General features: G+C 42.8%; 1 protein-coding gene across 2 annotated transcripts; it reads left to right on the top strand.

Moving 5' to 3' along the window:
• Positions 1-5,488: 5,488 nt before the first annotated feature.
• LOC309540917 (uncharacterized protein) lies at positions 5,489-10,574 on the top strand. 2 transcript variants are annotated; one of them, XR_014223514.1, is made up of 3 exons: positions 5,489-5,892; positions 9,549-10,022; positions 10,405-10,574. XR_014223514.1 is itself a non-coding variant. In XM_082238308.1 (2 exons), exons 1-2 carry the CDS (start codon positions 5,611-5,613, stop codon positions 9,900-9,902), a joined length of 636 nt encoding a protein of 211 aa, XP_082094434.1. In that variant the 5' UTR covers positions 5,489-5,610; the 3' UTR covers positions 9,903-10,030. The 2 variants fall into 2 exon arrangements, 1 of the variants encoding a protein (XP_082094434.1); XM_082238308.1 differs by lacking the exon at positions 10,405-10,574 and having other exon boundaries at positions 9,549-10,030.
• Positions 10,575-11,950: the final 1,376 nt, after the last annotated feature.

The following is an 11,950-nucleotide window of genomic DNA, read 5'->3' as shown; positions in this document are numbered from 1 at the left end:
ACCCACAGCGCCACCCACATCCCTGTGAGAGGAATAGGGGTCTCCTAAAAAAATTCAGTATCCTCAACAAACTGCAGCTCCCAGAAATCTTTGGGGGAAAGCCTTGATTCTTTGCAGTGGTAGAAGAGTGCTTTAAATGTGTTGGGTATGAATGTGCCCTAAAGTCAGTTTCTCTCTGCTGAGGCTCTTTCTCAGGCTTGTTGGAATGGGGGAGCATTGGGAATCAGAGGCAGGATTGCCTCAGAATACCAGTCACTAGTGAACAACGAGAGGAAAAGCTATCGCCCTCATGTCCTATTTGCATGCTCCTCATAAGCCGCTGGTTGACTGCTGTGGGAAACAGGACTAGATGAGGCTTTGATGGGACTCCTCTTACATTCTCCTCACTAGAGATAAGGAATCACCAAGCACTCTGCAGGGTGAAAAACTGTAATAATGAATCAATAACAACTCATTAAACAAATAATTAAATAAGCCATAAATAATGGAATCTAATGATTTTTTAATAGTGGTAGAGAAAGCTGTGGAAATAATAAAAATTAATGGTGTGATTATTTTTTAGTTAATGATTAAGATGCTATTTAGCTGCCCTTGCAGGGGGTGGGGTGGCTGGAGGAGAACCCCAAGTAGCTGGGTTACTCTTTACCTAGACAAGAGCTCTCTGAATTTTGCAGTGCAGTTCCCGACTGACAGATGTGTGCAGAAATGCATATAATATGGGGAAATGTACATAAAATGCATATAGATGTCAAAATGGCATACAAAAATGCTTTACATTAGGGAAAACTGCTTGCAGAAATTAGTCAATACTGCATACAAAAAATGTTTAAGAGGAAGTCACTGAAAAATGATGCCGAATATGCAGAGTGTGTGTGTGTGTGTGTGTGTGTGTGTGTGTGTGTAAATTACTGCAGAAATGTGGGAAACTCAATTTAAGATTTGAAATTAAATTTTAGATTTGAAAAATGAGAAATGGAATACAAAGTCAGATTTGTCCACTTTTAGTATAGGTAATACTATGCCAAAATACTATTCCTCCCTCTGTTCCCTCTCCAATCACTGGGCTCATCAGTTTGCTATTTCCATGTTAGAGAGATACATATAACCATGAGCTTTATGGCAGCTGTACTATTAGAATGGGCCCGTTATGTTAAGGAGCCATGGTCAGCTGATTAGATAAGTGCCAATATGCAAAGCTGTTACCTAAGGATTTGCTCCAGGGTTTGGGGTTAAATAGCTAAATATGACTGCTGTGTGATTTTTTATAGTTAAACTCCCAAAGTAACAGTTCCTCTGTTTTGAATAAACTAATTTGAAAGATATGAGAATTCAAGAACAAGGGACAATGATAGCATATGTATAAAGAACCATCTACGTTCAGTAAAATTGTGCTGTTTGGTTAGTATAACGCTGGGTGTGATTCTCCATACTTATATATTCCTTCTTTTTATTCACAATTATTTTATGTTATATTTTAAAATGTGTCTCTTGTGTGCACTACAGACTAACAGGCTGCTGTTCAGAATTCCTTCCCTAAAACACTGTATACCTGATGTTATAGATTGATGACTCCAGCATTGCCAAAATGGAGCAGCTGAATCTATAAAGCTGGAACTTTGCCAGATCACTAGATATGTAATCCACTACTTGACAATTGATCTACGTACGTGTTCATGACCTCCTTTGACTTCTTCGGCTTTCCCATTACTCACTTGGACACAGACGGAATATAGACTTTTTCCAAAAAAGTGTAAGACAAGAAGCCAGAACCACACTAAATAGCCAACATAAATTCCAAGAGCTTTCTACTGGAAATAACTTATTAAATGGCAACATCAATACAAGGAGAGGGTCAACAATGCTCATAGCCATACAATATAATGACAAGCCCAAGGCAAATAGCATTACTTGTGCTCATGATTCATAAGTCCTTGGATATATAACATTTTCTTCTTGGTTCGGTGGCTTTATCTTCCTTTCTTTCGCAAGAGAATTAACAAATGGAAAGTGTTGTGAAAGCAACGGCTCTTGATTTTGTTCATAGATGTGGCTGTCATTAAAATCTGCACTGCAAGCCACTTTTTAAGGAAAGGTAGAATCTTACAGAGATTCTGGGGGGGCAGAGAGACACCATAAAAGGGTTATATTTCGTCTTTTTTGCTGGCATAGTGTTTCTGTTTGTTAAGATCTAAGCCACTGTACATACCATTTTATTAGTACAAGTCACTACTATATGTCAGAACTACGTACAGCCGAGCTACTCCTCCTCGGACGTGTCTTCGGAATCTCCTCCAAAGGTGATTAACAACCTAAGCCTTTGATGAGGCTCCAGGCATGTCCCCATTATGCAGAGTAACCAGACAGCAGCAGAAGGCCAAGAAATATATGAGCTACATTGCTACATTTTATCTTTAACTACACAGACAGAAAAGAATATACATCCTCTCTCTGTGAGAGACAGTGAACCAACTGGTACAAAGAAACAGGAAACCAGTAACATCAACATCCATCTCCCATCTCCCATCACACTTCAAGCAGTCTGGAATGTAAACAGAGTCTTGTGACTCCAAGCACTGCACAGTGGCATAAGCAGAAATCCAACACTGTGTTTTCAAGAGTGTTTGACACCCTAAGTATGGCAGGATAAGAAAACCCATCACCAAGTTTAGCAACATTCAGCTAAGGCTAGATAGCTCAGTTGGTTAGAGCGTGGTGCTGAGAATGCAAAGTTTGCAAGTTTGATCCCCGTACAGGACAGCTGCTTATTCCTGCATTGCAGCAAGTTGGACAAGAGCCTCAGGGTCCCTTCTAGCTCTACAATTCTATGATTCTGGGTCATCCAGAATCATAGATCATGAGAGAGGGTCCCATGCTCTACCAACTGAGCTATCAAGCAGCTGGCTGGTCCACCCATTGGTAGAACTGACCATGCATGGTCTGTGTATGTATCTCAGTGACAGAGTAAATCTTTTTTTCTTTTCTTTTTTAGCCTATAGATTTCCATTCAAAAGTGCAGCAGATTGCTGAAAAACTGAGCAGCCTGTTAAGTGTGTGGCTGGAGTGACACCAATTAAAGTATTGTGTGTTTGTTAAAGCTTACTGTTCACCTATTTGCTCTCCATAGCCCCAGGTTCTTCCTTCCTTCACAGTGCATGCAAGTAACAACCAAAACAGACCAAGAGGTGGTTTGAAGCAGAAAATAGTTATGTGATGTTAGGGATTGTTGGACAAGACCTGCCCCCAAAAAATAAAGAATTTGTTTATGTATTCAACGATGGTGGCAAGAGTCTTGATAGCACAAGGATGGAAGAATGAGGAAACCCCGACAAAAGAACAGTGGCAACAGAAATTAATGAACTATGCAGAACTGGTGAAACTGACATGTGAATTACGGGATAAAGACAACTGTGACTTTAAAAAAGAATGGGAACCTTTTACAGTCTATTTAAAAAGACAACAAAATGAACTGGACTCCTTGGCAGGTACTGAATAAACATACACAAATTTATTGGGTTAATATGTTGGGTAGATAATATAAGGATGTATACAATTTTATAATATGCAGAGAACAATATGAGATGAGAATTCAGAGAGAGGAGCTAAGGGAAATCTTTGGGGGGGGAGTGAGGGTTTGCTGGGGAGGTGGGAGGAGAAAAAATGGGAGGGGAAAAAACCAATGAAGACGATTTGTATTGTTGATTTGTTATGCTGAATTTGTTAATAAAAAAACTTTTTAAAAAAGAAAATAGTTATGTGATGCTGCAGAGGCATCCATCCATAAGATCTGATGTTTTATGTTCATTGTCTCTTCTCTCTGACATGCTAGGGGCAGAAATATGTGTCTACCTCTGAAAACGAGGGCTGTGCATTCTTTTCAGACACAAAAATGGAACATTTAACAGAACAGAACCCATTTGTCCTGAAAGAAATGGGGGGGGGATTGGTATTAGCAGGGAGTCCCTTCCAGTCCATTTCAGGGGGAAATGACAGTTGTCAGGGGAGGCTGCTGTTTTATAGCAGCCATGTTTCTCCAATACCCCAGAATTAGGAGACACTTTGGGGGGAAAGACAATGGCTACCTGAAATATACTTGGAGTCGAGAGTGGATTTCATGCTCTTTATTCAGCTCATAGTGGTGAGGAGGAATGGAAGTTCCCCCAGAATGTCTGCTTTATATACATTATTTACACAATGGGCCCCGTGTGATTGGCTAATTCCGGGATTCACCTGTAGGCCAATCAGGTTGCGGATTCACTTCCACCTGGAGCTGGATTGGGTGGCTCCTGTGGACCAATCAAACTGCTGCATTTGGACCTTATTGTTCTAGGACCAATCAGACAGCTGCATTCTGAATCCTATTGTTCTAGGACTAATCAGACAGCTGCATTCTGAATCCTATTGTTCTAGGACCAATCAGACTGCTGCATTCTGAATCCTATTGTTCTAGGACCAATCAGACTGCTGCATTCTGAATCCTATTGTTCTAGGACCAATCAGACTGCTGTCTTTTGGATCCTATTCAACTCAGTACATAACACTATTTGTAGGAGGGGCTTCAGCTGTTGCTCTACTGCTGCCACTGCCCCAGAAGGAAGCAAAATATAGTAAAGAATTGGGAGGGGGACACAGCCCGTCAAAATGGATGTGGATACGAGGACAAATGGAACGCTAATGAAAGAAACAGGAAATGAATCAGATCTTAACAAACTGAGCAAAGCTTTCAGTAATTACTGTAAATGCAATGTTGAAATGATTTTTTTTTCCAGTTCTGCATCAAGTCCTGAATCTGGTTTCTTGGTAGTATTATTGCCTTCATTGTAACATCCTTTCAACCTATGAAGTAGATCGGTGGTGGAGAGAGTTGTGTCACATGTTTTGGCAGGAACCCCATGTCTCCTGTGAAATCTAGCTTTCCCCTAACTCTTCATCCACCTTACGACATTGTTTTCATTCCCATATGTTGCATACATAACAGACATTACCTTTCAATTAGATGTTTATCCTTATTAGTTATACTAATCAGTAAATGTTCCTGATATGTAATTAAGAGGTAAATACGGTGTCCTAGAACACATATAATCTTATGTTCTTTACTATAGGGTTGTGCGTCTTATGCCCATCCAAAGTAAAAGGCATAATGACACCTTAATGATAGCTCACACCCTACAGAATTATACCAAGAATAACTCCAGTTCTAAGGTGTTTTTTCACTGAACAAAGGAAAAGCTCTTTCTAGAATGTAAACTTACTGTCATCCTGACCGCAAAAGTTTGCAAAAGAACTGAAGTGAGCCATTTCCCCATAATGATCTGCTCACACCTTCCTTGCTTCCTACAGAGGGCAGCTAGAACTGAAATAGCATGCTCTTCTATCTGCAAAATGCCATTCTTGAGAAAACTGGCAGGCCAAGTGTCCTTTGTGTGCTGTTGCAATTGCTTACCTCACCCACTGTGATGTAGCACCGTTGCCCAGATAACCAAGTTCTAGCTAGGCCTGGTGTCATTTGATTACAGTTGACCCTAGCCCAGTACAGAAGGAGAAACTACCAAAATGACAGTCATGCGAACAATCTAAAGGTCATGCCAGGCAGTGCCAGAAAACTCTCCAAACATGAACATCCTGAATGCTCTCCTTTCTATGATATTTGCATTGTTGGCTGGGCTTATCCTCGTTTTCTGCATCACCATCATGGCTTGCGTCCTGCTCTTCAGCACAAAATTAACCATCACAATGGGCAAAACTAAGATGGTCACAACATTTCAACAAACGGCTCCTGATACGGAATTTGCAAGGCCCATCGTCACATCTGAACCAACTGTCCTAACCATTGAATTTGATGAAGCGGAGCTTTTAGCCAAACTAGTCAAAGAAATCGCTCCCAATTATGGCATGGTGGGTGGTTTTCCTTTTCTTTTTCTCTTGCAAGAATGTGCCAACTGACTTTCTGGATCATACTGAAAGCTCATCTAGTGTAGCAGTGGCTGTCAGATGCTCTGGGAAGCTCCCAATGTGATATTTGTCCCTAGCATCTGGATGAACTCAAATGTGTACTTTAGATAGACATCTCTTCCCTGCATTTGTTCATCCATATGATGGCCCTGTGGGTTCAACCACAGAACCTAGGACTTGCCGATCAGAAGGTCGGTGGTTCGAATCCCTGCAACAGGTTGAGCTCCTGTTGCTCGGTCCCTGCTCCTGCCAAGCTAGCAGTTTGAAAGCACATCAAAGTGCAAGTAGATAAATAGGTACCGCTCTGGCGGGAAGTTAAACGGTGTTTCCATGCACTGCTCTGGTTCGCCAGAAGCGGCTTAGTCATGCTGGCCACATGACCCGGAAGCTCTACGCCGGCTCCCTCAGCCAATAAAGCGAGATGAGCGCCACAACCCCAGAGTCGGTCACGACTGGACCTAATGGTCAGGGATCCCTTTACCTTATGATGGCCAAATTAAATGTAACGGGGCCACTATTTAGGCATTCCGCTCATTCACACCTAAAACAGAGATTTGTCATCTTAATTTAACGCTAAAAGAGTGTGGGAGAGGAACACAGAATCTGTCTTATACTGATTGAGTTCACCTGTCCTCCTAGTTCAGTATTATCTGTAATGGGAATTGGGGTTGCTTGTGCGTAAACTGCAAACTGCTCCAAGCTAGTCGTATAGCTAAAACTTTCCCTGGTTTGACAGCCCTTGAAACGCGACTGTCTTAGTCACTGGCAGAATCCGTGAGTGGGCGTCTCCTAAATTTCTTCCAACATAGAAATTCTTTGACGCCCAGTCCCCTCCTAGATTCTCTGCGCGGAAGCCTTCTGCGCAGCGTGGGCGTGCCAAGCGGAGGTCCAGTGCTCTCACTGCTGATTTCACTGGAAGAGTCTCGGAGCCTCCTCTCCGCAGTACTCTCCACCTTTCCTTCCTCCCTGGTGTCCCCTGGATTTCCTTCCCCAGAGGAAGCTCTCTCTCTCTCCTTGCTAGTTCCCTCCCCTGCATCACTGGAGCGTCTTACCTCTCCTCTTGCCTCTGATGGCAATTCCCTGACATTATCCATACCAGCTTTTCCCAACCTTGTCTCTTCAAGATATTTTGGGCTATGTTTCCCATCATCCCTGACCACTGGCCACGCTAGGTGGGGCTGGTGTGAGCTGTGGTTGAAAACATCTGGAGGACACGAAGTAGGTGGAGGCTAAGCTACCCCTGAGATGCCAGGAATGTAACCTGGGATGATCAGAGCATGGAAAGTACATGCTCTACCACTCAGCTATGGAGAGGAATATGAACACCTCACCCCTCTTGCACTATCCCTCTCCTCAATCCATTGCTCCAAGAATCTTTCTCGCCTCTTAATTCCAGTGCCAGAAGTATCAGAGAATAAAGATAAATGCTTGGAGCAATGAACCAGCAAGGATAGGAAAGGGAGCAAGGGTTTGGTATTGTTCTCCTGTTAGACAAACACATGTCCACCATCCCTTTGTATGTACACAGAGTATACACATGAAACGAAGCACATGTCTGTTAATCTTTGCATCTACAGTGGTACCTCAGGTTACATATGCTTCAGGTTACAGACGCTTCACGTTACAGACTCCGCTAACCCAGAAATAGTACCTCGGGTTAAGAACTTTGCTTCAGGATGAGAACAGAAATCGTGCTCAGGCGGCAGGGCGGCAGCGGGAGGCCCCATTAGCTAAAGTGGTGCTTCAGGTTGAGAACAGTTTCAGGTTAAGAACGGACCTCCGGAACGAATTAAGTAGTTAACCCGTGGTACCACTGTTGTTCGATCCCATGGCAGAGCGTTAAGTAAAGTAAGAAAAATACAGAACACCATTTTTGCTTCTTTTCTTTGCAGAATTAATCGGGGGAAAATAGATAACAGTAGATTGTCATAAATCCAAATTCATGTGTTTCAGCCATTAGACCCGCTCTAGAGACTATCACAAGCTGCAGAAAGCTGTATTCCCACTGCTGTGTGTGAGAAACTTCTCTTCACCCTTTGAACAGATGGTCAGTGCTGTAAACACCACTCACCTACTAGTGGGGAGAGAGCAGACGTAACTCCACAGCTGTCATTAAAATCTTCACTTGGAGGCTGCTTCTGTATTCAATGAGCTCTCTCTCATACCGTGGACAATTCCATGCTTGTCTTTCTTTCCATACACAGCGACTTAGCTAGAGAGCAAGAACTTTGCTTGCACAAAAATGGAAAGCAGAGATCATGCAGTGCTGAACTGTTGGCATTACAGGACATTACAGTGGTACCTCTGGTTACGTATTTAATTCGTTCTGGAGGTCTGTTCTTAACCTGAAACTGTTCTTAACCTGAAGCACCACTTTAGTTAATGGGGCCTCCCACTGCTGCCGCGCCGCCACCGTGCGATTTCTGTTCTTATCCTGAAGCAAAGTTCTTAACCCGAGGTACTATTTCTGGGTTAGCGGAGTCTGTAACCCGAAGCGTATGTAACCTGAAGCGTATGTAACCCGAGGTACCACTGTAATTTCCTGCAACCAAATACTTCAAAAATAAATGTGGAGCACACCATTCAGAAAACAGAGTGTGTTCATTAAAGAGATGCACTACAGGAAAGTTCCAAACTCCAAAGTAGGACAGCGTCCAACATAGTAGTGAGCATACTCTCAGGTTGTCCAGAACTCTTCAGCAGTCCTTGCTTAACTATTGCTCAGTATCTTGTGAGGTTTTGGATGATCCTAATAAAAGTATTGCTCTACTGTTGATTTTGGAATTTTTCTGAAGGGCCAACATAGCTACCTTTCTTCCTGTGTGGCTTGCGGCACAGGAGTGTCTGAGGTGCCACAGCTTGTGTAATATAGAGTGAGGAAGCATCATCATCATCATCATCATTATTGATTTATTTATTAAATTTGTATACCACGAGTGGTTTGCAACCTAAAAATCCAACACAAAACACATAACCCAAAAACCAACCAATAGCCCCACTCCCACAAACACATTTAAAAGGCCATAATTTGTTTAATCAGCCAAAAGCCTGGACCTCTCATGGAGGAGGCACACAAAGAAGGCCTCAGGCGATGGTCAAAGGGTCCAGGTCAGTTCATATGGGGAGAATGAGCTGGGCATTTACCTGTTCAAGTCTCACCTTATTCAAAATTCACTAGGAAAGACTCTGTGGCAAGTGAGTATGTTTCAACATTGACCACCACCCTGCCTCCAACTATAATATGGGTATAAATAGTACTGGTGTGTCTTAGACAATTTTGTAAGGATTTGTGAGATCATATGAGGACTGCTTTGAACCCTTGAAAGGCGCTGTATGATTTTTTTTATTATTTATGAACTTTTGAAACACCAAGTCAAAGAGAAACCACCAACCATGTTTTTACTGCTTGCCCAGAACTGCTAAGACAAGGTGGGTTTGTCAGGCCTAGGAAGTTTTGGGTTGGGCTGTGCAACCCTGATCACAGTTGTCCTATAAAACAATTTATATTTTGATTTCCCAGACCAGCAGACAGGCAACTGTTACTAACCCATCAGACAGGTCGCTGGTTAACTTAACATTCTTCATTTTCACTGGAAAAGATTATGCAGGTCGCTGTGAGGAACCAAACCTGGGCTATCGTCTCGCTGAATGTTCAACCTAGCAACAGCACTTGGAACACAGATCTCCACCTCAAGGAGGACAAAGCAGAAGTCAAAGGCACAGAGGAGCATATATTGGTGTTCATCTGCAAGCAGCTGAGTGAAAACTGCACCTTAGAGAATTATGAGGCTCAAAAGAAACCCGTCATTCAGAGCCTAGAGCTCAGCGATGTCATCAAGGCCTTCTTGCGGGCTTTTCGTAATTCATATCAAGCTTCCCCTCTTCAAGAAACCGATGCTTCTGTGGATGTCAAGACTGAAGAGGAAGAAATCTTCCAGAGCAGTAAGGAGTGAACTTGCGTCTACCACTGTCACCCCAGAGACGGGCACAATCTGCCCACAATGTGCAACCTTTAATGGGATATCACCCTGGCATCTAACATATTTTAAAGGCATAGATAAAGCATTTGACTGGTGAGAAATCGGCACTGTTTTCCATTGTTCAGGATGTCTTCTTCATAACTTCTTAATGTATATAATGTCTGAACCTTGCCAGTCTTGGGCTGCAATTCTGTATACCAATAACATCCCCTCCAACAAAAATAGGGATGTCCTATTTAATTATAATTAAAGGGAAAGTGGGACATTCTGGGATCAAACCAGAAACCAGGACAGCTTCCCTAAATCCGGGACTGTCCCTGGACAATAAGGACACTTGGAGGCTCTGCAATAGCTCCTGCAGTAAATTCCAGTGAGTTTAATAGGACTTGCTCCCAGCTAAGTGTGTGTACAGGACTGAAGCCTCACTCATATGATTACTATAATTGATTAATATCTCCCTTTTTTGCAACTCTAGTCTTAAGTAACGCAGAGCAGCAAATTAATCTGAATTGGCCTAAAAAGCCCAATGGGAGAAGAGGACCCTCAGGCTGGATACGCACAAAACCATCATGAAAATCCATTCTACGTTCTTAATCTGCAAGTATAACTCTGGGAGGCAGAAATAAAACCCAATCTCTTCCCTAAGTGACTCGTGATTAAGAGCCAACAGACACACTGTCTCCTCATTAGTTGAGGTGCAGTGCGGAAGTCTTGAGGGTTGCACGGCAGTAATGAAAAGCTGGAGTCAGTCCATTGCCATCTGTCATTCTCCCCCCTGCTAACCCACTCCATTGGACGCCTAATTTCCTGTGAATAAGTGTTTCTAAAAATACAGTATCTGCCTTTAATACAACAGAAACACATTGGGAGGGCTGCAACACAAAGCTTGCCCTGTGCATTTTCACCCCAACAAACTTTGCATCGCCACCGGGAAGTCATACTTCACATACATTCTTGATGTAAGCAGGGACCTAGGAGAAAGTCAAGATAATCTTTTAGCTGGAGACATTTTGTTTTGTTCTGCAACCCTCTAGAGTGTTCCTCTGTGCCATAATTAGTTGGTTACTTTTTTTAGTGCACTAAATAAAGTGTTGTGTCTCTCTCACACACACATCTTTTCTTTGGATTTCCAAAATTCTTTGGCGGTGTAGGAAAAACAAGACAGAGGAGTATAATGAGCTCCAGGACTGACTAGGATTTTGGTCACATTCACACCATGCAGAAAGATAGAGGATCACCTTAATCTCTGTGCCTCCACATTGCCCCCAGATTTCCCAAGCCAGTCCCTAAGGTGAATGCAGGCATATGTCTCTTAACCAACACAAGGAACAGCCAAGTATTACAGCTCTGGAAAGGCCATGCCTGCCCCCTGAAAGTTTCTGGGAAATTGTGCCTGATTTCTGTTGTCTGCCACTTTCTGCAGTGACTGGGAGCTGCCCATTTGCTTCTTGGAGAAGGGGTGTGGCTCAGTGGTAGATCACATTCTGGCAGCACATATTCTGGAAACCTGAGAAACACACAGTGGCTTACCAGCTTCAGATGAAGGCTATGAGAGGGGGACTCTGCCAGACAGGACACATTAGCTAGAGAAGTGGGTATGAGAAATAGATCAATCTAGGTCATGTTTTACATTTCAAGCTTATATCTTGGTCCTTCTGAAATTAAAGACTCTTTTTAAAGGAGTCCTTCACACAAAATTACAATTAAAGGTTGGCTTTCAGAAAGTGACTCAAATGAAGGTATTCAAAGCTTAATCTGTTACTTTGTGATTCAAGGACCTGTCCCCTGCTTGGGAATAATAAAGACACGTGGAGACAGTATATTAGGTTAATGGGCTAGAAAAGGCCACAACTTTATTATTACAGCATGTGAGAAGGTATTGGCTTAGGCATTGGACAACACCAAATTTGACTCCACCCACTTGGAGGGGGGTGAGTCTGATGAGGGGTTAACCACCAGTAAGGGGAGCCTGTTGATGCAAATACAACTATAAGCTCTCCCCTCATGTCACTGGGGGTCGT

Source organism: Podarcis vaucheri, assembly GCF_965113315.1.
Source record: "Podarcis vaucheri genome assembly, chromosome: 9".
NCBI lineage: Eukaryota > Metazoa > Chordata > Lepidosauria > Squamata > Lacertidae > Podarcis > Podarcis vaucheri.
The sequence above is the reverse complement of the archived record's forward strand: the minus strand, read 5'-3'. Positions and strand labels throughout refer to the sequence as shown.